This window comes from Mangifera indica, chromosome 12, assembly GCF_011075055.1.
Source record: "Mangifera indica cultivar Alphonso chromosome 12, CATAS_Mindica_2.1, whole genome shotgun sequence".
Taxonomy (NCBI): domain Eukaryota; kingdom Viridiplantae; phylum Streptophyta; class Magnoliopsida; order Sapindales; family Anacardiaceae; genus Mangifera; species Mangifera indica.
This window is the reverse complement of record NC_058148.1, coordinates 4,660,341-4,687,779: the sequence shown is the minus strand read 5'-3', so window position 1 is coordinate 4,687,779 and position 27,439 is coordinate 4,660,341. Positions and strand designations below refer to the sequence as shown.

The 27,439-nt window shown below is 31.8% G+C and overlaps 1 protein-coding gene, 1 long non-coding RNA gene and 1 pseudogene across 2 annotated transcripts; 2 read left to right on the top strand and 1 right to left on the bottom strand.

Moving 5' to 3' along the window:
* LOC123193150 overlaps positions 1–27,439 on the top strand; it is a 97,180-nt pseudogene that overhangs the window by 60,473 nt on the left and 9,268 nt on the right.
* LOC123192358 ((3S,6E)-nerolidol synthase 1-like) lies at positions 9,665–12,296 on the top strand. Its single transcript, XM_044604885.1, has 7 exons — positions 9,665–9,881; positions 9,970–10,237; positions 10,337–10,712; positions 10,802–11,020; positions 11,107–11,245; positions 11,344–11,592; positions 11,898–12,296. Exons 1-7 carry the CDS (start codon positions 9,669–9,671, stop codon positions 12,201–12,203), a joined length of 1,770 nt encoding a protein of 589 aa, XP_044460820.1. The 5' UTR covers positions 9,665–9,668; the 3' UTR covers positions 12,204–12,296.
* On the bottom strand, positions 14,621–15,554 carry LOC123192362. The gene is made up of 2 exons (XR_006496861.1): positions 15,315–15,554; positions 14,621–14,893 (listed from the first exon to the last, which is right to left on the bottom strand). It is a non-coding gene; the product is annotated as an uncharacterized LOC123192362 (long non-coding RNA).

Sequence of the window (27,439 nt, the reverse complement as noted above, 5' to 3'; positions counted from 1 at the left end):
GCATACCTATGGGGAGTACGGGTGTGGCAGATGACACATCGCTCGATTTATGATAATATCTCCTGAATTTCTATAGATTCTGATTCAAAAAATACGAAGAAAAACTAGTTTAAATAGTATGGTATCATGAGATTTCTACTAGCGTTTCAAGTAATTGTGGTATTGATAAATTTAAAAAAAAATGTGATTAAAATAAAATTGATTTAATACGATTATAAATATATACAATAACCGATTTAAGTTGAAATTACAGTTTTGAATATATGAAACACTGGACTCACTATATCGATAGGTGGATATCACGCTGATTTTTAAAGCTACTTGAATGTTGAGATTGCACACAAAAGACATCTTAGGATGGGATTCCATCTCAACTATTTTCATCGGTGATGTAATAAGTATTAACTTGTTTATTAATTAACATATGTAAAAGGTATAATAACAAAGTGTGCTTAAAAAAAAATTTGTAGGAAGATGTTAATTTTCCACTAATTTTATCTCTAGTAAAGAAAGGTACAAACTAGTATGATGATATCGTTTGATACATAGGGATGTTGGATAGTTGATCTTTTTCATCCACATCAACCTTGGCGTCATCAGGAAGTGCGTCATCGAGTCCTGCAGACATGACTTCTCTGATCGTTTCTCCTCCTCCTATCGAGGCTCCTATCCAACCTCCTATCACCAAGCCTTGTCTGGTCAGTAACCCTATGACAACCCTTGTCGATGAGCACATATCACCGAAACCTTATATTCTACCCCCTACTACTGAGCGCACGTCAGACGATCCTCCTATCAATAGACCAGATTTCTCCATTCATTACTTTGATACTGTATTGGCTCAATGGGAAAATCTTATCTTAAATCTATTTATTGGTATGGAGGCTATTATGGAGGATAAGTTTAGTTAGATCGAGGATAAGGTGACTCGTATAAAGGATAGGTTGAGTCATATAAAGGATATAATGACTCATACAAAGGAGACACAATCTCATCACCACATAGACATTGTTCGACAGGTGAAAAAATTAATAATTTACTAGATATTTCATCTATTTATATATACAACTATATAAACCCTATAATAACTATATATGTTGTTACAGTTTTCTCGTGACGATGGTGATGGACTATCGAAAGGAGGTTTGACATTCCTATCTCCATTTGTTGTCGATGCGAGTGCTAAACGTTTTGAGTATATTAGAAATGATATTTTAAAAATACTTTTAGTCTTTTGTTAACTCGTAAATATTGATATTTTTATAGCGTTAGTTGTTTGATGAGGGACCATCCAGAAAGGATCCTATATTGACTTTTGATGTGGACGACTACATATCATCGCATGAGATTTTTTCGTTGACACCTTTTATGATGGTTCAAGTAATTATAAAGTCTTTTGTAAATGTTATATCTGAATTTAACAATCATTGATTAATTACCTGTTAAATCATTACGATCGATATTGTGATAGTGGTCTGGCGTTTTTGAGGCTACACCAATGGGGGATCCCTTGATGACATTAACTTCAAAAGTAGATGTACATATATTATCAACTATGCACCTTCTAATCTCGATATACGTAACTCTTTGATTAACCAATATAAAATGTTAATACTATTAGAAGATGTCGACGATGATAAATCACCCTACGCAGTTTCCCTGTTGACACCTTCTGTGATGATTCCGATAAGTATAACATTGATTATTAATATTATATCTCATTTACACGTTCGATTATTGATTCTCTGATAACTCGTTATTGTTAACATTATGAAAGTGACTAGACATTTCTAAGGTTGCATCGATGGGGGATCCCTTGATGATATTGACTTCAAAAGTAAATGTATGTATACTATCAACTGTACACCTTTTAATCTCAATAAATGTAACTATTTGATTAACCAATATAAAATGTTAATACTGTTATAGGATGTCAACGATGATGGATCACTCCACACAATTTCCCTATCAATACTTTTTTTGATGATTCTGGTAAGCATAACATTGATTGTTAATATTATATCTCATTTACACATTTGATTATCGATTCCCTGTTAACTTGTTACTATCGACATTGTTATAATATCCTGGTGTTGAAAAGGCCATGTCGAGAGGGGATCCCATTATGACATCTATTTCAACATTCGAGGTACAGACGTTGTTAACTGTATACTTTATAATTTCTATTAAATAGTTAGATTTACTAATATGAAATGTTAATATTGACACAAGATATCGCCAATGATGATGGATCACCATATGAAAATGCCCCATTATCACCTTGTACGGAGATTGAGGTAAACTATTGGATTAATCACTGTAAATTAATACTTTTGTTAATATTAATTGTCATTTACCCTTGATTTGTTGTTACAATAGGATCTTCATTTGGTCTATCTTAACATACTATGCAAGGAAAAACAGGTGATCGATATTACGTCTTAAGATGACAAGGTCATTGATAATGTGGTTGAACTTCTTGTACAAGGAGACCTCATTCAGGTTGAAAAAATTTCAAGAAATTTAATAAGTACGATTGAAAAACATATTATTCATTTACTGAATTTATGTATTTAACTATAGTCGGTCTCGAAAGTTAATATAGTCGATCTAACTTCACTTGCGGATTCTTTGACCATGACTCCTACCTTATAGAAGGTATTAAAAAGTTTATGAAAATCTCACGAGTTAATGTGATTTTAAATGACATATTGTTTGTTTTAATGTAGTATTTTCGCATAGTTTATGGTAGAATTGTCGAGAAGGGACTACTCGTTCGTAGCCCATATATAAATCCATTGAGACCACAGATCCAACGGTCGAGACCGATTGTGCAGTTATCAAAGATTGAGAATGAGAAAATTTTCAAGAAATGGTATGTAGAACGAATTCTTTTCGAGAAACGTCTGTGTATGACATAGGGAAGAGTACCAAAATTACCTTTTGGGATACACACATGGATACATTTGGATGGTTGTCTGAAGAGGTGAGTTCACTTGGTCAATTAATTTTGTTTTTAGTATAAAAGATCGTTCAAATGCGTGATAACATTATATTTTATGTTTTTACAATATGTAAATTCTCTTTTGAGATTATTACGTCGACGAAAACATAATAATACTGCGAATGTTTGTTAGAACTAGATAACAGTTCTGACTTGCTTTGTTAGACACATCTCTCATGAGTATGCCATGTGGATGAAAGATCGACATAACTATTCGAAGATGGTTTTTACCTTGGGTATATATGTAGTACATCTCATTAATCATGTGAGCAATATCTGAAAGCAACATCCTTACCATGCATATCTGAACTGAATTGGGTAGCTATGTGCCTTGGTGCCACGTGCATGATGCATCTTAAGTTTATTAAGTCTCTTCTCTTTGAAAATGGAGAACCTATTCAAGGAGTTTATTAGATCTTGTCTTGTAGAGTTTTTCCTATAGAGAAAGAAAATGCAAATGTTTTTGTGTAATATGTTATAAAATAATAAAAGGTTTAGTTGATTTCACCCATGAGATCTAATAATAAATATTTGAATAATAACTTTTACATAAGTATTTCATGATCGTTTATATTTTTCCCTACAAAAATCTCAAAATAAAACAATGCATGTGGCAATCGTGCATGTATTTGTTCTGCTGGGTCAAAAAGTAACAAAGGAAAGTGTTCATCTTGTCGACAATAATCCAGGAATATTATCCCCCACCGCACCCATTCTTCGGCTTTTGTATGATTTGGGAAGTGCTGAGGTGTCGTCAAACGAAAGGCCATACATTTCGTCTATTTCAGTTTTAGTCAACGCTCTTGATAGCAAGCACAGATTATAGATACATTAATTTGTTGGACCGACAAAATCATAAAAGCACTGGTTAATTTCAGTCATCAGGTTTGACTGTAAATATTTGAACGACCCTTTATATCAATATTTCATGATGATTTATTCGTATGATACATTTTTTAAAATAAAATAATAAAATAATTTAACATTAAATTAAAGTATTTTTTGTTATACTTTTTATTTGTTTGCCATTTCAATTTTAATATCACTGATGCTTTTAAAACATAAATGAAATTAAAACCATCTTTTCAAATTGTTATTAGCATAGACAAGAAAAAATATAGACTAAGAATTATAACTAAACTTCATTATACAAAATAAGTAATGTAATAAAAAATAAAATAATATATAGTATTATTTTAAGCTAGATTCGGTTGGATAAGTTGTATATTAAATATTCAATTATAATAAAAAGATACATTTGGTTGGATAAATCAGTTTTAAGTTACATTCAAATTAAGTTAGTTTAATATCGGAAGAAAGCTTGATATAGGTTTGGTTCGGTTCGAGCTTATTTAAATTTAATTCAAGAAAAATTTCAAATTGAAAGATTCTATTCGTTTTTTGTACCAAGTCCAACTCGAGTTAGGAGGTGTTTGGTTTCGTTGGGCTCAAGTTCAGCTTGAGTCGACAATTTTGCCTATTATTTCGGTACAATAAAATCATTTTGTTAATGAACAATGAACTTTAACCATAAATTCAAGCCATCGATTTAAACCATAAATCCAAACTGAACCAAGCTACGAACCATTAATTCGAATTGAATCGAATCATCAATTTAAGTTTTGAATCGAATCCAAACCATCCATATGAACCATCGATTCGAATCAAACTAAATTGAATCTCAACCATCAATTAAAGTCGAACAGAATCAAATCATATTATATTTGAGTTAAACTCGAGTCAAAGGGTATTCGAACTAAGTCCAACTTGTATCCATCTCTAATTACATATCTAATTTAGTAAAAAAGGTATATCGATTTGTATTTTTTTTTAATCAATACCTATCGCATCATACAATATGCACACTGAATCATATCAAATTTTGATACACTCTTAATGTAGGAAAAAGAGAGAGAAAAGACTATCCTCCTAAAGCGAAAGTGAATTTGATTAAAGGAGATGATATCATTGCTATAGTCATTTCTCAAGCTAATCTTACGGGCAATGCGAAAGAATGGATAGTAGACTCAGGTTCTACTAGACATATGTATATAAACAAAACTTCTTTCAACTTCTACACTCTAGTGGGGGATAGAGGAGAATATGTATGTCTTAATGATTCTCAAACAATTAATGTTTTTAGTAAAGAAAAACTCAAATCTGACAAGACTTTTGGCTCTGAAATATGTAAAACATGTGCCTAACATTAGAGCCATTGTTAGGGTTAAAGTGTCATTTGAATATGATATAATTGTAATGACTAAGAATGATGTGTTTGTGGAGAAAGATTATTGTGATTAGAGACTTTTTGTGAATATTTTTGAAATTATGAATGGAAATGCATCTTTTGTTTACTTGATTGATTTTGTTGATGTATATCATGCTAGATTAGGACATGTTAATGCAATATATATTTAAAAAAAAATACAATTTTTCTAATCTAAATAAGACTTTCTTGAATAAATGACAAAAAATCTGTTGAATCCAAATGAAAAAATAAATAAGCAACTATTGGATATCTTTCAAATAGAAACAAATTTATTGAACTTGATTCACTATGATTTAGGAGACTTAAAGCAAAAATTATTATATGACTTTTATAGATTATCTTTCTAGATACACTAGAACATATCTGGTAAAAAAGAAATGAAGCATTGGAGATCATTTTTATGATTCAAAGGTGAGGTTACAAACCAATTAGATAAGAAAAAGTAAAAGGATTAGATCAAATAAATGTGGTAAATATATTCTTTTCAATTATTTTTGTGAAAATGAAGAAATAATTCATGAAATTACTCCTCCTTATTCACCCGAATCAACTGGTGCAACTAAAAGAAAAAATAAGAACCTAAAAGAAATGATGGAACTAATGCTTGTTAGTTCTGCTCTTAGAAATCTTTGGGATGAAGTTATTTTATCTGTACGTCACTTACTAAATACAATTCCTTATAAGAAATCTGGTAAGACACCTTATGAGTTGGGGAAAAGTTATCAACCTAACCTAAATATCCTTAAGTTGTGCCAAAGTTATGCTTCTCAAGCTTAAGAAAAGGAAAATAATAAGTTTAAAAAATTTAGTTTCATGTTTGGATAAGCTAGACATAGTGTCATATTTAGTAAGGACGAGCAAATCTAAGTACCTTGTAAAATTTTCAAGAATCAGAACCGATCGATTCCTAAAAATAGGAATCAGAACTTGAAACCCATAAGGTTACTTTCTACTCTAAACTAACATTACATGTTTTGGTTCCTATCTGGAACCTATTATATATATATAAAGAGAGATAGAGATAGAGAGAGAGAGAGAGAGAGAATGAGACATCTTCCATATTGTAAAATGCAAATTCTTGTTTCATCAGTCTTTTTTGTACAATTTGTTGTGAAATGGTATATTGAATGTGAAGTTTTTAAATTTATGTTGCAAAATGTTCAATATTTGTTGAGTGCATCAACCTTAAAAAATTTTCAAAATTAATTTAGTTTCAAATTTATAACAATTAACAAGAAAACAAATTTGTAACAATTAACAAGAAAAATTAGCTTCAAATTCTAACAACAAAAATCTCAAAATAAAACAATACATTGTATCAACAACTCAAACTCCAACAAGCTAATTTGTCTTTTGTGTAATTCCATCTGTACAAATAACTTCTTATCAAATCATCTGTCTTATTATTGACATCAATAGAAAGTTAAATAAATTCGAATTGATGAAAATAAATTTGTCTTTTAAACCTAAATAACCCATAATCTTAGAAGTTACGACACTAAAACACTTCCCAACCAACATAGCAATGAAGAAATAATCTTAGATCAACATTTCTACACTGTAAAAGTTATAAGTAAAATTCAGAGTAAAATCAACATTTCTAATAGTCATTTTATATGTTTTAAGTTGACACATGCTAACTATCGATCAAAATGAGTAAAAATTAAGCAAGAATATTTAATTTCATCCCTGAATGTCACTTATAACTTCATAAATGTTCGTACTTAAACCTCCACATCTATACAGCTGGATAAGCCAAGATTCTTTCTTCATTAAGCAATTTGATCAATTTGATTTGCAAAACCAGTGCTAGTTGAAGACGGGATCATGCGGTTATTGGTCAACTCCCAGACTACATGAAGATATGTTTTCAGCTTCTTGATGATATCACCAATGAAATCAGCTGCAAGGTGTCCAAGGAGCATGGCTACAACAACGTGCACTCACTAAGGAAAGCGGTGCGTATAAACATTACAATTACCGTATTAATGCGTTAACTTTTTGAGAGAATTTCTTCAGCTAATTAACAGTGGCAAGATAATGTTGATTGCTATAGCGGTCCACTTTGTGCAACGCATTTCTGATTGAAGCAATTAGTTTTCCGATGGGGGCATGCCTAATTCTGAAGAATGCTTGAAAAATGGGATTATCAGTTCAGGGATACATGTGGTAATCGTGCAGGTATTTTTTCCGCTGGGTCTAAAAGTAACAAACGAGACTGTTCAACTTGTTGACAATAATCCAGGAATGTTATCCCCCACCGCAACTACTCTTCGGCGGCTTTTGTATGATTACAGTGCGCAAAGTAACTTAAACGGGCATACGGCAAATTACAAATGTTGGACCGAGAGAGTCATAGATTTTTGATAGTTCAGTAAATGTTTTACTCATAGATTTTTTATTTTTGATATTTGAATGCAAAGTGTTGGGCCCATATAATTGTCTTTTCATGTTTATGATATGACAGCCAAGCAATTTTGGATGAAAAATTGTTAAATAGTTAAGTACATCAATTTCAGGCTGTGAATCAAAGTGGCAAAGATGGGTTTTATGTTTATTGCTACTTGTAACAATACCAAGTTTCTGATGTAAAAATCATTGAAAAACGTACTACTTACAAGATTTCAGTTGTATGAAAGTGCCTAGATAGGGAATGTCTTTCCCCAAACCTATTTTCATCATAATTCTTAAACGTTTTACTAAATTTAACAAAAAAAGTTTTTTTGATATTCAATTATGACGATAATCAAAATCTTTCATGCTTCAAAAATTTTGTTAAATCTCTTTTAAAGAACCTACTCAAAAAGTTTATTATATAATTATTTTACGATCATTCAGATTTTTCACTCATGAATGACATTCTGATTGTAATCTTAAAATATGATACAAATTTGAGAACCTTATGCCGCCAATCTTGAAGATAACATGCCGTGCGTTGATTGAAGAAGCGACTGACATTTTTTACTCCAAACTTACCGTGGAACTCCATCAAATCTAACAGTGGAAACACGTTTCTAGTTGCTGGAACAGTATGTAGTTAAACGTGCATAACATGGTCAATTGTTGTTTAATGCAAGGTTTTTAAACCGGCTCGGACCGGACGCACTGTGAACCGGACTCTTAAGTGGATTTTATTGCAAAAATAACTGTTTTAGACATATTTCGAGCTGGACTGCAGCTGGACCGGTGGTTCGCTTCCGGTTTGCGGTCCATTCCGGTTCAATCTTGGTCCGGTTCTTTGAATATTAAAATTATTCAAAGCCCTTTCTCCTTAGGCGCGGTGCCGCCGTTGCTGCTATGCCAACAACGTTTTACTGCTCTCCCCCACCACGCACGAAGGCGAGTCGACAACAGTGGATCTCTTCTCCAATTTAGTTGACGACAGTGCTATTTCTGCAGGATTGATTGACTGTGAACTGTCGCGGCTGCAACGATTCCAGCCCTTTCTTCTTGTGCGACTGTGACGATTCCAACCTTTAATTTCTTCTTGCACGGTGCATGAGTTTATCAAAAGATTAAAAAATATTTTATCATAAAAAAGTTTATTTTCACCTTGGGGAATAGGAAGGGCAAGTGGGCGACAGCTACGTCTAATTGTATGAGAACTTTCAATTTACCAAAATACTGATGTCTTCTTGTTTATTAACATTGCTTAGAATTTATCTGAATTTGTTTCGATGCTCCATCCATCATTAACTCAATCTCAGTTGTTCAAAACTTGAAATTTTAGATTTATGGGAGATTAAATTTGTCTTCTGATATTGGTTGGATGATTTTGGAGGCAATTTGGTTTAGGTTTACCTTTGAGTATCCCATAAAATTTTCTTTTATTATTATCGTTTATTTGATTGGTTAGCATTATTATTATTATTATTATTATTATTATTTTGCACTTAAATGATATTTACACGTTGAATTGAAAATAAATTATTTTACACGTTGAATTGAAAATAAATTAATTGTTGTTACATAAACATCATTTTTGTTACGTAAAATTTTTTGAAATTAACGGTGTTACATAAACATTATTAATTTTTGTTTACTATAATAGGTTTGATTTTTGTTTTAATGTGTATTATCACGGTTATTTTAATTAATTTTTAATAGTATTTTGTTTTGTATGGTTAAAATTTAAAATTATGTATAAAGTTAAATTCGGTATGTAAAAAAAATATAATTAAACCAAAAATTTATAAGTTCTTTCACAAAATTGAAAAATCTAATTGGACTAATAAAATAAAATGGTCAATTCAATTCAATGAGAGCTAAACCTCAAAATAGTTTATAATCCGATTTGATTCTTAAAACCTTTGTATAATGGAAATGAATCCTATAAATTCGGATCATTGTTTTTCATTTTCTCATATATCTTTCAAAAGCTCAAATCATATATCCATGGCTTTCTGTTTCCCAGCTTTTTCTTCTTTTTCCTCCTATAATTTAAATGTCCCAAGAAAGATTTCTAAAACAGGCAAGCCAAACTTTATTTTACGAGGCTCCTTGTCAAACAATTATGAAAAACAAAGCGATGCCCTTGAGAAGGATACTGTTCTCAAATCTAACCTCGTGAAACACTTGAAGCATCCAATGGGACACCCCAGCGTCATTGTAAGTATATCTTTCTTCTTGTTTTTATACATTCTGCCAGACTTGATTTGTCACCAAATTTTTTAAGCAGATTTCTCTTATCTTATAGGAAGACATTCATGTTGAACATGCACGAAAATTGAAGGCATTTAAGCATATGATAGGCAGAGTTGGAGAAGACAGTTTCGAAGGATTGGCCATTATTGACGCTGTTCAACGCCTTAGCATTGATTACCACTTCCAGGATGAGATTCAACAAATTCTACGCCGGCAGTATGTGATATCTACCAGTGACCCATTTCAGCATCATCATTGTCTTCAAGAGACTTCTCTTCGCTTTCGACTGTTGAGACAAGAAGGCTTTAATGTGCCTACTGGTGCGTATTCTTGTTTTCTTTATTTAACAAATAGTCTTACTAGTTTAATTGTTCAGTTTGGGACTTGGTAATTTATTTTGTTTGGGTGTGATGACGCAGATGTGTTTAACAGATTTACGAACAAGGACGGAAAGTTTAACCAGAGATTAAAAGAAGACATTAATGGATTGTTGGATCTATATGAAGCATCACAGCTTTGTGTACAAGGAGAAGATGTGCTTGATGAAGCTAGGCAATTTAGTTCCAAGCTCCTCAATGACTCGATGACCAAACTTGTCGATTACCAAGCTGAGATTGTTAGAAATACGTTGTCGTATCCATATCACAGAACCTTGGCAAGGTTCGTGGCTAAAAACTTCTTTCTCAGATATTTCCAAGGTGAAAATAGATGGATAAATGTGTTCCAGGATCTAGCGAAAATGGATTTCAGTTTGGTCCAATCCTTACACCAAAGTGAAATTGTTCAAGTATCTAAGTAAGTTTTGTCTTGTTCATGTTTAATCATGGGTTGTCATATCAATCTTACCGCTTAATTAATTTGTATATATACTTGCGGTATATTAGATGGTGGAAAGACCTTGGTTTGGCAAACAAGTTGAAGTTTGCAAGAGACCAACCGCTTAAATGGTATCTTTGGTCCTTGGCCTGCTTCACCGATGCAGACATGTCATGGCAAAGAATTGAGTTTACAAAAGCTGTATCCTTCATCTACATTATCGATGATATTTTTGATGTTTATGGAACACTTGATGAACTCACTATTTTTACAGATATAGTTAAAAGGTATGTATATTGTCAACATAAGTAATTAAATACGACTCTTTTATAATTAAGCAGCCCAATTTGATTTGCAAAACCAATGCTTGTAGATGGGATCATGCGGCTATTGATCAACTACCAGACTACATGAAGATATGTTTTCAGGTTCTTGATGATGTTACTAATGAAATCAGCTACAAGGTGTACAAGGAGCATGGCTTTAACCCTGTGCACTCACTAAGGAAAGCGGTGCGTATAGACAATACCAATACCCTATTTATGCTTTAAATTTTTGAGAAAATTTCTTCAGCTAATTAACAGTTGCAAGATCATGTTGATTGCAACAGTGGTCCAGTTTGTGCAACGCATTTCTAGTTGAAGCAAAATGGTTCACTGGTGGGAGCATGCCTAAGGCGGAAGAATACTTGAAAAATGGGATTATTAGTTCAGGGATACACCTGATGCTGGTGCATGTATTTTTTCTTCTGGGTCAGAATGTAACAAAGGAAACTGTTCAACTCATTGGCAATAATCCAGGAATAATATCCTCCACCGCAACCATTCTTCGGCTTTGGGATGATTTAGGCAGTGCCAAGGTAACAAAAAAAAGGCATGCATTTTTTATATTTTAGTTTTAGTCACTGCTATTAATAGCATTCACAAAATATTGAAACATAATTGATCATGAATTATTTCAGTGTGCAAAGTAATATGAAAGTGCACAAGACAAAGCATTTGTTGCACCCAACAAGTTACAAGTACTGACCCATATTGTCTTGTCACAATAATGATATGACGGTCACATAATTAGTTAGATCCATTCTGATATGTGAATTACGTCAGCATGTTTTAGGCAATGGATGGAAAATTATTAAACGTTAATTAATTACATGAATGTCAGGATGAGAATCAAGACGGCAAAGATGGATCATACGTTGACTACTATATGAGGGAACACCAAATCTCTGATGTAAAAGCTGCTGAAAAGCATACTATGGATAAGATTTCAGATGCATGGAAGTGCCTAAATAAGGAATGTCTCTCCTCAAACCCGTTTTCATGTTCTTTCATAAGGACTTCCCTAAATCTAGCGAGAATGGTTCCTTTGATGTATAGTTATGATGACAGCCAACGCCTTCCAAACCTTGAAGAGTTTATTAAGTCTCTTCTCTTTGAAAATGGAGAACCTATTCAAGGAGTTTATTAGATCTTGTCTTGTAGAGTTTTTCCTACAAGGAAGGAAAATGCAAATGTTATTGTGTAATATGTTATAAAATAATAAAAGATTTAGTTGATTTCACCCATGAGATTTGATAATAAATATTTGAATAATACCTTTTACATAAGTATTTCATGATTGTTTATATCTTTCACTCACAAACGACCGTTCAACTCTTAGGAACAGACATTCACTTTTTGTTATATAATTTTTCTTATATCCTCTTTCACGACCATTCAACTATCTTGGGATAATTTTGTCTTTTTTATATGAACAACCTTGTTTTTATCACAACCTTATCTATGTGGCAAGAATGGTTGCACTTGTCTTTTGGAAGAGCATTTCATCATGAGCTATAAAAACCCTAATTAGCAAAGATACAACCATTCCTATCCTTAGAACAATCATACTATACTTTAGCGCCAGTGTTTATCATGACCTATTCTATATGGCAAAAATGGTTGTACCTGTCTTTAGTACGAACATTTCATTATGAATTATAAAAACCAAATTAGCTAAGGAACAACCATTCCTATCCTTGGAATGGTCACCGTCATGTCGGAAATGATAAAAATAGTTGTTTACCATTGAATTTCAAAAATCAAAACACTAAAATTCAATCACTAGGACTTCTAACACATTTTATACTCATTCTCCAAACTTATGCATTTGAACATCTAAATCATTGTATCATAATTTGATACATATCAATGCTAACAAAATTCCTTCATCACTCAAATAATTGATAACTTATTGTATCATATTCTTATGTAATCTAATCCCATGAATTTGATGTCAAGATCCTCTTTCTATTCATGTTCTTCCTCCTCCGATTATTGAAAATTGATGGAAAGGCAAACAAGGTCAATTTTATGTCTTATTGAATGATGGAAATTGTGTAGAATGTGCATTTTTTTTATAAAATGTTGAATCAGATAATTGTCAAAATAGTTGTTCATCTCTTAAATTACTTAAGATGTGACGTTTTATCTTATTGATCCACTTGGTAGTTGTAGAACAATTGTTCATCACTTAAATTACTTTAGATCTTTGTTTCTTAATTTCTTTTAACTTGTAGTCATTTTAACATTCTTATTTTTCAACCATAAAAGGCTTTGTTTTCATATCAACACACGACTTTCTCTACTCGCCTCTTTCTTGTTTCTCATTACTTGCATTTTTCCTTTTTTCTTTTTTATACCCTTTTCTATCTATGCCTTGTTGAATCACACTTCAAGCTTTTGTTCCTGCATCTATTGCCCAAAATTTGCAAAATCTTAAGGATTTTAATATGGATCCAAATTCAAACATAGTTGACGTCGTTGTTGATGTTTCTACCAGTTTTGCACAATCTGACTACAATGTTGTTGTTGTTGCTTCTTCTTTCAAAATCATCCCACGCCTTCCATCCACAAAACCTTTTCTAATATCTCTTAAATTGAATTGTTGGCAGGTTAAAACTATAAAAGATGATAAGATAAGTTGTTTTCCATAGTTGATATATGCATGGTGTTGCTACTACCCTTATCTATTCTAAACTTCTATAAACTTTTGATGCAAAACATATGAAATTTTGGGTTCATACTTATAAGGTTTGCAATGGTGGTCAAATCATGTATTGAAAACCTAATTTTTTATATCGTGTATCGTGAATCATGTATTGTGTATCTCATGGTATAATATGATTTTTTTAAAATAAAATAATAAAAAAATTAAAAATTAAATTAAAGTATTTTATGTTACAATTTTTATTTTGTTTTCCACTTCAATTTAATATTACTAATGTTTTTAAAACATAAATGAAAGACTAAAACCATCTTATCAAATTATTACTAGCTTAGGCAGGAAAAAATATAAACTAGGAATTATAATTAAATTTCATCATATAAAATAAGTAATGCAATAAAAAATAAAATAATATCTAATTATATATTAAATAGTCAATTATAGTAAGAAAGTCATTTTTGCTTTACAAAATAAAATAAATTCCATTGGGTGAATTGGTTTTAAACTACATCCAAATTAAGTCAACTTAGTATTGGAAGCGAGTTTAATTTGGTTTGGTTTGGTTCAAATTTTTTTAATATGAATTAGAGTTAAATCTGAATTAGAAGATTTTATTCGTTTTTTAACTAAATCGAACTCGAGCTAGGAAGTGTTTTGTTTGATTGGGCTCAAATTGACGGTTTTGCCTATTATTTGAATAAAATACGGTTGTTTTGTCCATGACCCATGAACTTGAGACACAAATCCAAACCGTGAATTCAAACCGTCAGTTCAAACTATAAATTCAAACTAAACTGAGCTAGGAAAAGTTAAAAGTAGAAGATATCATACTGTCATATGTTTCAAGCATCTAGTCCCTATTAACAAAAAATTCACAATGGCCACACAACCACAATAACGAATAAATTTTTTTCCCATAACAGTGAAAGAAATAGTCAAGATTTTTCATTCTCTAAAAAAATTATCAAAAGGATTACTTTTCCTTTCAGCTACCAACGGAGCGCAAACAAGACCAACTTTCCACTGAATCTCAAACTGACTTTCCACTGAGAGCACAAAAAGCATAATCTCCCATAATCTAAGCAGGTGTTTCTAAGCAAATTCGGCCACATATTATTTCTCCAAAACCATGTTGTTTGTTGTTAACAGAAACAAGGGCCACCAATCTGTGCCTTCTCCATGTCATTTAAAGTTTAAAATCGCCTTCAGCTATTACCTTCTATAGTCTTTTGATTCAAAAGAACAACAAAAATAGAAGCACTAGCATGCGAGAAACATTATACACACATTTTCCTCTAATTCCCGTCCCTATTCAAACATTTAGCCAGCTATAATGAATTTAATTTCTACATTAAAAATCTCATCAAACAGGTAACATCTTTGCACATAAAGCAATAAAATCCTATAAATTTAGATACCAAATCACCCCATCAATTCTATATGTACATTCAATGAAGACACTCCACTCCGGACTTACACCAAACACTTAATAAGAATAAACTCTTTCCCATACCAAACAACCTCGATCCAATATGATGAGAAAAGGGCAAGTAAATACTATATATATATATAGGCAAGCAGGCAAGCATGTACCTTAAAAAAAATGGTTGTATGGTTAAATGGGTTGTTCTTCATTAACACTCGCACAAATGCTCTGAACCTCAACAAACCCACCACCAGCTCTTCTCTTTTCATCTTCATTCCACAATCAGACAAACCATCTAATTAAAAGCTTCTGAAACCGCGTGGACTCCATCACCCCACCACTAGCTCCTGTAGCAGCAGGGCTGTAGCAACGCCGGCAATGCAAGGATGGACTGAAATAGTAGCATTGCGTTTTGGTTTTGTTCTGTTTCAAGAAATTTAAAGGGAAATTATTAAAAATGGCCAAAATACCCTCCCATTAAGCAAAAATGCCCAAAGTCACTATTTTCAAGCAAAAATGCCCAAATTCACTATTCCTAAGCAAAAATGCCAATGACTTTTTTTAAAATACAAAATTACCCTTCCTTTCATTTATATAAACCTCCTCACTCACTAGAAAGGGTTAAATGAAATTTTATTAAAATTAAGGGGGTATTTTGATATTAAACATTATAAAAGCATTATAAATTTCTCAAAGAAATTTTAGGAATAGATAATTGAGGGGTCAAATAAAATGTTATCAAAATTTGGGGGGCATTTTGATATATTGACTCGTATTTTTCAGATTTCTAGAGAATTTTTCGATTGTTGTCATTCTAGGGTTTTTCAACTTTTAGAATTCGAATTTCAATTCCGTTTTTTCGAATTTTACCATTTTACAATATATCGACTCGTATTTTTCAGATTTTCGAAGGATTTTTTGATTGTTGTCATTCTAGGGTTTTTCAACTTTTAGAATTCGAATTTCAGTTCCATTTTTTCAAATTTTACTGTTTTACTATATATCGACTCGTATTTTTCAGATTTCTAAAGAATTTTTCGATTGTTGTCATTCTACGGTTTTTCAACTTTTAGAATTCGAATTTCAGTTCCATTTTTTCGAATTTAACCGTTTTACGATATATCGACTCGTATTTTTTAGATTTCTGAAAAAATTTTCGATTGTTGCCATTCTAGGGTATTTCAACTTTTAGAATTCGAATTTCAGTTTCATTTTTTCAAATTTTATCGTTTTACGATATATGAACTCGTATTTTTCAGATTTCTGAAGATTTTTTCGATTGTTGCCATTCTAGGGTATTTCAACTTTTAAAATTCGAATTTCAGTTCTGTTTTTTTAAATTTTACCGTTTTACGATATATTGACTCGTATTTTTCAGATTTTTGAAGATTTTTTTGATTGTTGTCATTTTAGGGTATTTCAACTTTTGGAATTCGAATTTCAGTTCCGTTTTTTCAAATTTCACCGTTTTATGATATATCGACTCGTATTTTTCAGATTTCCGAAGATTTTTTTTATTGTTGCCATTCTAGGGTTTTTCAACTTTTAGAATTCGAATTTCAGTTCTGTTTTTTTGAATTTCACCGTTTTATGATATATTGACTCGTATTTTTCAGATTTCTGAAGATTTTTTTGATTGTTGTCATTCTAGGGTTTTTCAACTTTTAGAATTCGAATTTCAGTTCTGTTTTTTTGAATTTTATCGTTTTACGATATATCGACTCGTATTTTTCAGATTTCTGAAGATTTTTTCTATTGTTGTCATTCTACGATTTTTCAACTTTTAGAATTCGAATTTCAGTTCTGTTTTTTCGAATTTCATCATTTTAGGATATATCAACTCATGCCTAATAGTAACATCACTCAAATCATATATCCATATATAACCACAGATAAAGTATATCATACACATATGCACATACAATAAATATATACATCTAAACATAGGAAAAACGATAAATAAACAATGAGTCAAATAAATATACATCCGTGAGCTACTTGATACAGTGAAAATATAACCGCATCGCTAAACATCGACGCATAGAGGTAGACAACTCTCGGGGAAAATCGTAGCTCCGTGACAATGCCAAACACTCAAAAAATCGTAACATAAACACGCCACAGATTTTCGAACAATCGATGTAGCTGCCGTAGTAGGAATGAATTAACTAATATACCAGAGAATTTGGTCTCGGGTAAACGAAAAAGATATCCGAAACATGCCCTCTCAAATAGTCGTAGCTGCTCCGGGGTCAGTGTAGACGTAATCCTAGATAAAGCTGTGCGCTGTGCACGACATATCAGATCTGTTCAGAAGTGTCTAAACTCATCGGGGATTCACAGCTCGCTTTCAACACGTCTTCTTTTGCGAGAAATATCCTATGAAAATTTACAAAATTCGTTAGTCATTCATAAATAGCAAATATGTAAACAAATGTCTTCATGAAAAAATCATAAAAAGATAAAAAATACAAAACAATAAAAAAAGTGATCGCAAAATTTTAAAAATAAGATTTCAGGATTGTAAAACAGTTAAAAGAAAAAAACAAAACTGAAATTATAATTTTATAAGTTAAAATACCATAGAATGTTAACAATCGAAAAAACGACACTGAAATTCAAATTCTAAAAGTTTAAATACTCTAGAATGGTGACAATCAAAAAATTCTTTGGAAATCTGAAAAATACGAGTCGATATATAGTAAAACGGTGAAATTCAAAAAAACGAAACTGAAATTCAAATTCTAAAAGTTGAAATACCCTAGAATGGCAATAATTGAAAATTTCTCTGGAAATCTAAAAAATACGAGTCGATATATCGTAAATCGGTGAAATTCAAAAAAACAGAACTGAAATTCAAATTCTAAAAATTGAAATACCCTAGAATGGCAACAATCAAAAAATTCTTCAGAAATCTAAAAAATACGAGTCCATATATCGTGAAACGGTGAAATTCAAAAAAACGGAACTGAAATTCGAATTCTAAAAGTTGAAATACCCTAGAATGGCAACAATCAAAAAATTCTTCGAAAATCTGAAAAATACAAGTCAATATATCGTAAAACGGTGAAATTCAAAAAAACGAAGCTGAAATTTGAATTCTAAAAGTTGAAATACCCTAGAATAGCAACAATCAAAAAATTCTTCATAAATCTGAAAAATACGAGTCGATATATCGTAAAACGATGAAATTCAAAAAAACGAAGCTGAAATTCGAATTCTAAAAGTTGAAATACCCTAGAATGACAACAATCGAAAAATTTTTCAGAAATCTGAAAAATACAAGTCGATATAATGTAAAACGTTGAAATTCAAAAAAACGGAACTAAAATTCGAATTTTAAAAGTTGAAATACCCTAGAATGGCAATAATCAAAAAATTCTTCGAAAATTTGAAAAATACGAGTCAATATATCGTAAAAAGGTAAAATTTGAAAAAATGAAACTGAAATTCGAATTTAGAAAGTTGAAATATCCTAAAATGGAAACAATCGAAAAATTCTTCAAAGATCTGAAAAATATGAGATCATTATATCGTAAATTGTGTCCAGAAGGCACAAAAAACGAAAAACTTAATCTCAAATTCAAAAACTCCATATTGAAAAATCTTAAAACAGAAAAAACGAATATAAAATTCGAAAACTACGCGTCAAGAAACCCTAGATATGAAAATATCAATTTAACCCCTAAAAGAATTTCTATTACAAACAGGTCCAATATTTATCCCTTGCCCCCTCAGTAATTTTTGAATCTTTACCGCCCCTACAGTTTCAAAAAAGTAAATTTTCACCCCAACCCACTGTCACACATGACAAATTTTAAAAACGCCCACAGTGGACCAATAATACCACCATATCCCTAATGTTTTTAAAAAGCCACTAAACACCCCTAACCCACTGTCACAGTGGGTGTTCTTCATGACAGTGTTCCCATTGTCGCACAACAGGTCGCTTCGGAGGCTTTTTTCAACCAAAAATCGATCATTTCGGCCTCCAATTTCAACATAAATCGAATCTACATAAGCTATAACATAAAACCCCTCAACAAATTCAACAAAAACACCCAAGAATCAAAACATGTTAAGCATTGTACAAAGTCGAAACCCTAATATTTGAAACCGCAAAATCTCACTCAAATCTCAATAATATTAACAATAACTTGATTCAAACAAGATTACGGAAGATATACTAACCTTCTTGACCATTTTCGCTCATCAGAAAGCAAGAAAATCGACGGAAATCGGCTTCACAGTGGGACAACAGTGGGCGACGGTTTACCGTGGGAAAAAAAGTCAAATTTTCTTTGGATTTGCACAGTAAAAATGGACGTTTCACAGTGGGAAATAAGAAATTTTGTCTTGTTTATATATAGGGATAGTTTAGACATTTCACAAATGTTGGGCATTTTTGCTTTAATCTGAATTTTTTGGGCAATTTCGCTTAAACCCCCTTACTTTTGCCCATTTTTAATAATTTCCTAAATTTAAAATTTAAACTGTATAAAATTTTAGACCAAAGCCGAATTGAACCGGATTGGATTGTGAACTAGAAAACTTGATGAAAACAGCCATTTTAACTTGCAAAACCGCAAGAAGCATCGGCTTACAATCCAACCAGCCTGATAGTAATTTTATGGGGAAATTAATTAAATTGCCACAAAGTTAAAAGGGTAAAACAAAATTACCCTTGTAATTGAATTTTAAACTAAAATGCCCTAAATTCCTTTGGAAACGAAAATGCCCCTTATATCAAAAACGAAGAAAACAATGTGTTTTGCGTCCAACACACAAAAACAAAAATTCCAAACACATGTTTTCACGCAATCAACGCAATTGATTTTTTCAAGCGATTTTCACAAAGATTCCGATGACGAAAACAGACAAAAAGGTTAGCAAAACAATCTTTGTTGTCTCTTTATGTATTTCAGTTCAAGATTTACTCGATTTGATGTGAAATTTGCATGTTTAGTGTTAGGGTTCCGATTTGAAAGATTTAATGAAATTGCTTGATTTGTTGTGATTTTGATAAATTTCCATAGCGTTTTTGTGTTAGATTAGGTGTAGAGTTGATTGTTGTTAAAATAACGTTTGAAAAATGAAATTTAAAAGGTGAAAATCTAACCACACGAATTTGGCAGTAACCATGCAAATAGCGTGTTGACCACACGAATTCGTGTGTTGAGATTTGTTGAAGACAGGGAGGTTTTGTGCATTTTTCAAACTTCTTGGACCACATGAACTTGTGTGGTTGGGGGTGAAAATACAAGTTTTAATCATGTGGTGGGGCAAAATACAAATTCTAAAAGTTGGTTGACACCCGAGGTGACAGTCAACCACATGAATTTGTGCGATTGACACGCGAGGTGAAGATTAACCACATAAATTAGTACGGTTGACACGCAAATTCGCGTGGTAAAGGACAAAATGCACTTTTCCAAAGTTATTTGCCATACGAATTCGCGTGGTTGGTTTTAGGGGGCAACATGCATGTTATGCAAAATTTTGGGGTTTTTTTTATTTTTTTCATATAAAGGGCAAATTTAAATTTGTGTATCTTAAGGTTTTTTTACATGTAGAATTCGAATTTGATATCTATTTTTTAAATAAGACCTCTATGTTCAAAATTTAGTAATTTATAACATAAATTTAATATAATCGCAATTTAATTTTGATACACGGAGCTGGACAAAAGAGAAAAAAGGATGAAAACAAGGATGAAATGCGATTTCCTATCGAAAAAAACTTCAAGGCTCAAGTTACTATACATGGATATAGAGATGTAGGAGTTATGATAAAAAAATTATTAACTGAAAGGCAATTACAAATTTTTTAACGTGTCTGTTTCGGATACTTCTTGGACTTAAAGAATAGCCGATTTAATGGGGTTTTAATACACTTCTTCATCCTTAGAGCGGTAAATAAGGTGACCTTAAGAGAGAAGTTATGGTTTTGAGTTAATGATGTGGATGTAAGGTTCAGTCTATATGAGTTTGTCATTATGACAGGCTTTCGATTTAGTCATATGGTAGATATTGACATTTATATTCTATCAAAGGTCATAGATCGAATCCTCCAAACATATTTTCATAGGTGTAAGTCAGTTATATATGTTAATCTAAGTTGTGTTCTCTAGCAGAGGTCGTGGGGGGAGGACGACACTGATGTAATAAAGTTAGTACTATTGTTTTATCTTTACATGGGGTTATTAAAAAGTGATTTGAAGAAAACAATTTCTCAGAAGATATTACAATTAGCTGATCATTTTGATGGATTCAACGTATACCCATGGGGAGTACGGGTATGACAGATGACACATCGCTTGATTTGTGATAATATCTTTCAAATTTCTATAGATTCTGATTTGAAAAATAAAAAGGAAAACCAATTTAAATAGTATGGTATCATAAGATTTCCACTAGTGTTTCAAGTAATTGTGGCATTGATAAATTTAAAAAAAAAATGATTAAAATAAAATTGATTTAATACGATTATAAATATATACATCAGCTTCAAAAGTAGATGTACGTATATTATCAACTGTGCACCTTCTAATCTCGATATACGTAACTATTTGATTAACCAATATAAAATGTTAATACTGTTAGAGGATGTCGACGATAATAGATCACCCCACGTAATTTCCCCGTTGACACCTTTTATGATGATTCCGATAAGTATAACATTGATTATTAATATTATATCTCATTTACACGTTCGATTATTGATTCTTTGGTAACTAGTTACTGTTAACATTGTGAAAGTGACTAGACATTTCCAAGGCCGCATCGATGGGGGATCCAGTGATGATATCGACTTTAAAAGTAAATGTACGTAAACTATCAACTATACACCTCTAGTTCTCAATAAATTTAACTATTTGATTAACCAATATAAATTGTTAATACCGTTATAGGATGTTAGCGATAATGGATCACTCCACACAATTTCCCTGTCGATACCTTTTGTGATGATTCGGATAAGTATAACATTGATTGTTAATATTATATCTCATTTATACATTCGATTATCGATTCCTTGTTAACTCGTTACTATTGACATTGTGATAGTATCCTAGTGTTGAAGAGGCCACGTTGAGAGGGAATCCCATTATGACATCTATTTCGACATTAGTGGTATATACATTGTTAACTGTATACTTTATAATTTCTATTAAACAGTTAGATTTACTAATATGAAATGTTAATATTGTCACAAGATATCGTTGATGATGATAGATCACCCCATGAAGATGCCCCATTATCACCTTGTATGGAGATTGAGGTAAACTGTTGGATTAACCACTGTAAATTATTACTTTTGTTAATATTAATTGTCATTTACCCTTGATTTGTTGTTACAATAGGATCTCCATTTGGTCTATCTCAACATATCAAGCAAGGGAAAACAAGTAATTGATATTACGTCTCAAGATGACAAGGTCACTAATAATGTGGTTGAACTCCTTGTACAAGGATACCTCATTCAGGTTGAAAAATTTTCAAAAAATTTAATAAAGTACGATTAAAACATATATTATTCATTTACTGAACTTATGTATTTAACTATAGTCGGTCTCGAAAGTTAATATAGTTGGCCTAACTTCATTTACGGATTCTCTAACCATAACTCCTACCTTATAAAGGTAATAAAAAGTTTATGAAAATCTCTCGAGTTAATGTGATTTTAAATAACATATTATTTATTTTGGTGTAGTATTTCCACATAGTTCATGGTAGAATTGTTAAGAAAAGACTGCTCATCGTAGCCCATACACAAATCCATTGAAACCACAAATCCAATGGTCGAGATTGATTGTGCAATTATCAAAGATCAAGCATGAGAAAATTTTCAAGAAATGGTATGTAGAACCAAATCTTTTCGAGAAATTTCATATGTACGACATAGGGAAGAGTACCAAAAATTATCTTTTGGGATATACACATGGATACATTTGGATGGTTGTCTGAAGAGGTGAGTTCACTTGGTCAATGAATTTTGTTTTTAGTATAAAAGATCATTCAAGTGCGTGATAACATTATATTTTCTGTTTTTACAACATGTAAATTTGTTTTTGGGATTATTACATCAACGAAAGCATAATGATACTGCGAATGTTTGTCAGAACTGGACGACAGTTCAGACTTGTTTTGTTGGACACATCCCTCATAAGTATGTCATGTGGATGAAAGATCGATATAACTATTCAAAGATTGTTTTTACCTTCGGTACATATGTAGTACATCTCATTAATCATGTGAGCAATATCTGAAAGCAACATCCTTACTATGCATACCTGAACTGAACTGGGTAGCTATGTGCCTCGGTACCACGTACATGATGCATCTTAAGGGTATCTAGCCCTATTGCTCTCACAAATATCATCAATTATGTACATAGCTGGTGACTATCTAGTTATGACTTTTCAATTTACATTCAACTCAATCTGAGTTTGTGTTATTGTCCATATAGATGAGTACTTTATCTATGCCTTTCTTGAATTCTCTATCCTCTATTAGCTTATTATTCTTCCTATATAACTCTCTTCTCCTATACATATAGCTTTAGGGTATAATTATCTTTTCACTTTATCAAAGGGTACACAGTCATGTGTTTCTTACCCCATGCCTGTGTGCCTCCTAAACCATATACACAAGCATGTGAAATTCCTTACATGTTCATCTATAAAGTAGATACGCATGGGGAGTTAACTTGGACACACTCTCATGTACTTGAAGCCATATGTATGAACCATGTGTCTTCTAACACATATCATCCACTTTTGGAAAGCTATACACGAGCGTGTGTCTTATACCACATGGTCATGCATTTCTTCTCTCAGAATAAACATAGAATCTTTAGGTTTTTAAAATTCTGGAATGACTTATGAGCCTATATGAGGCCATACATGGTCATGTGTCATAATCTGAAATAGTAACCTAAGGTTTTCATGCCTTTTTTATTGCGATCCTGGTGATACACACACAAATGATACACCCAATAGTCTCTGAGCATCCTAGACATATTATTTTCACTATTTTTTAACTGTAACATATATAAACAAAATCTCATGGCTTCAAATCTAAAAACAAAGATCTGACAAGCCAAAACATATATTCATCATATAATTTAGAAACTAAGCATGTTTATAACTTGTTCTATTCATAATCACATTTAAATCAACTTAGATTATGTATTTAACAAAAAATGACTTTGTAAAGATCATGTCCAACAAAGAAAGCCATTCCACTTACTTGGATTCCGATGAAAGCGTCTCATTAGCATGACTATAGTGATTTTGATAATCGACGACAACTTATTCGACGCCCACAGAATCCTCTCTAACACTCTCTCATTTTTTCAGTGATAAGGAAGTATAAAAATATGTGTAAGTTAGGGTTGATCGTGTTTTATTTTTATCTCTATTACATAATACACAAATGTGTGTCTAATTGTATAACTAAGACAACTACTTGTTTTTCCATGATCATGATCTGATCCACTCATTAACTTTCTGCTGACTATGCATGGTCATGTATATCTCTATACACTGGTATATATTACTGAAATCTAAAAAAATTATCGAATTTAAAACTAGGAAAAAGATTGAAATGTCTTTGGGCTTCCCTATGGGTGTTATAAAGAATTAAAATAATGACAAGTTCCCCACACTTTTTGCAAGATTGGTTGATACAGATTATAACCCTACTTACATTTGAAACCTCAAGGTGCGGTGAATAAGGTATGAATTCAATAATCAATTACTATTCAAGGATTAATTAATTACCATTCAAGTAAGGTATCTTAAATATATTTTGTCAATGTGTGTAGATTTTTATCCTAATAAAATTCAACAATATGCATTGGGTGGCAAGTGTTGGGGATTTTAAAAAGTGAAAAATCATAGTTTATGACTAGTTATAGAGCTTCACTATTAACTTGGAGACATTTAGTAGGAAGATGTTAGGGTTTGCCAGTAACAACCTTATTTTGGTCTTATGTAAGACGTACACCATAAGACGATCCATTTAAATTGCATAGGGTGATGGATATACTACAACAAGCACTACTATTAAGTAATTGCAGTGTGTTCATGTTATGCTACATTGAGTGTCTAGCGCTTGACTGACCTTTATCCTTCCAGAGCAAGGACTCAATATGCTTACGTATGCACTTAGTAATGCAATTATTTTTATAGACATTGATTGACTTATATGTTATATGCCTTGTATCTATATATATGTTTATGAATTCATTTATATGTTATATGTGTTAGTATCTATATATGTTTGTGTATGTTGTTATATGCATTTGTCCATGTATATGTTATATTTGGTTATATATAGTTACTATAACCGATTAAGCAAGTAAACAACAAAATAGATGTATGAAGTCAACATAAGCGTATATAACAAGTACAATCACAAATTTTATACCTTAAACTAGAAAACCAATTTTTGTGTCATTATCTCCGACTTTGTCTCTTGTTGCAAAACCTGATAGTACGAAGCTAGGTGTCAAACAAGCCTCTTACAATTTAGTCTCGTGTACCCAGGTTTACATTGACTACAAATTTATTGTTCAATAACTTTACCTTACGAAGGACATTTGTTATTATTGGCTGGATGAGCGACACAATAACAATTGATGAATGATGGATGGATAACACATGTTTCCTCTACATGCATCCATTCTGATTGATCCTCTATTGACAACATCCATATAAACTACATGGTAAAATACGTTGCTATAATAAGGATGCACTCATTGAACACAAATGAGGAGTTTTATATATCTTGTTATGGTGATGACATGCTTAGAAGAAATCTATGATAGTTGAAATTTTTGATATGTACATGTCCGCTCCTTAAGGCCCATCACATCGTTACATTGGTCATTACCCAAAACCTCATATTATTGAGATGTAATAGGATGCACTTCCAAGTTCAAAGAATTTTGCACACGTTTGGCAATTTTCTCCTTTGTCCAAGGTGTTATTGAGTTGGTGCAAACATCTATAATTAATATAAATATTAATGCATACGGTAAGCAATAATAAAGTATAAGTATACACAAACACATCGATAACATGTTATATTATTAAAAATGTACTTATTTGCATGATTTCTTTTTTCGTAGAACCATTACTACAATATATCCCTTATGAAATCAGCAAGTGTTGTAATGGGTAAAGCCCGAGTGTGTTTGACAAGTGCATTGAATGACTCGATTATATTGGTAGTCATTATAATATAACTATGACCAAGGAAAATGCCATTGTCCATCGGTGATAACCCATCTCATAAAGGTATACCCTTTTCAAATATATACCCTTGATGAGAATATACCAAAAGAGATGTGCATGACTGAGTTATTTAAAAACTTTAATGCATGACCATAATTATAAAATGTGCAAAAATGTGATGCAATAGAAACACTTTATTAGTTAATACTCATATGATCCAACATATATGAAATTACTAAAAACAATAATATTCACGTAAGAAATATCTAAAAGGCATATTCTTACTATACACATTTAAACTAAACTAGGCGGCTATGCACCTTGGCACCAAGTGCATGATGTATTTCATGGGTATCCAACTCTATTGCTTCCACAATTATAGTTATTTACATACATAGTTGGTGACCATCTAGTTATGTGACACTAGTCTTAAGGTTGTTGACTTTTAATTTGAATTTGACTTGATATGAGTTTGTACCATTATCTACATAGTTAGGTACCTTATCTATGTCTTTCTTGAATTCTTTACACTCTATTAGCTTATTATTCTTTCTATATAACTTTCCCCTCTTATAGGCAAAGCCTAGGGGTATAATTATCTTTCTTTTTAGTGTAGGGGCACATGATTGTGTGTTTCTCAACCTATGCCTATATGTCTCTTGAACCATATATACGAGCGTATGACATTTAACACATGGTCATGTATAAAGTAGGTGCATACGAGAAGGTGTCTTAAACATACTCTTATGCACTTAGATCTACGTGTATGAGCCACATGTCCTTTGACACATGTCGTCCATTTTTATAAAGTCATACATAGGGGTGTGTCCCATACCATACGATCTTACATATCTTTCATCAGAATAAGCGTAAGATCTTTGATCTTTCAAATTTTCTGACATGACACACAGGGCATGTATGGGATCACATAACTATTTGTTATGATCTGAAAATCGTGTATTAGGTTTCTATTCTTTTTTTATCGCAAATCCGATAAAATTACTTCTTGTAAGGCATACACAAAAGTCTCTACATACCTTAAACATATATTCA

Coding starts and splice junctions, on each gene's coding strand:
- LOC123192358 (XM_044604885.1), top strand. CDS start 9,669: ATGGCTTTCTGTTTCCCAGCTTTTTCTTCTTTTTCCTCCTATAATTTA. Junction 11,021..11,106: donor TTTACAGATATAGTTAAAAG/GTATGTATATTG, acceptor CAATGCTTGTAG/ATGGGATCATGCGGCTATTG. Junction 11,593..11,897: donor ATGATTTAGGCAGTGCCAAG/GTAACAAAAAAA, acceptor CATGAATGTCAG/GATGAGAATCAAGACGGCAA.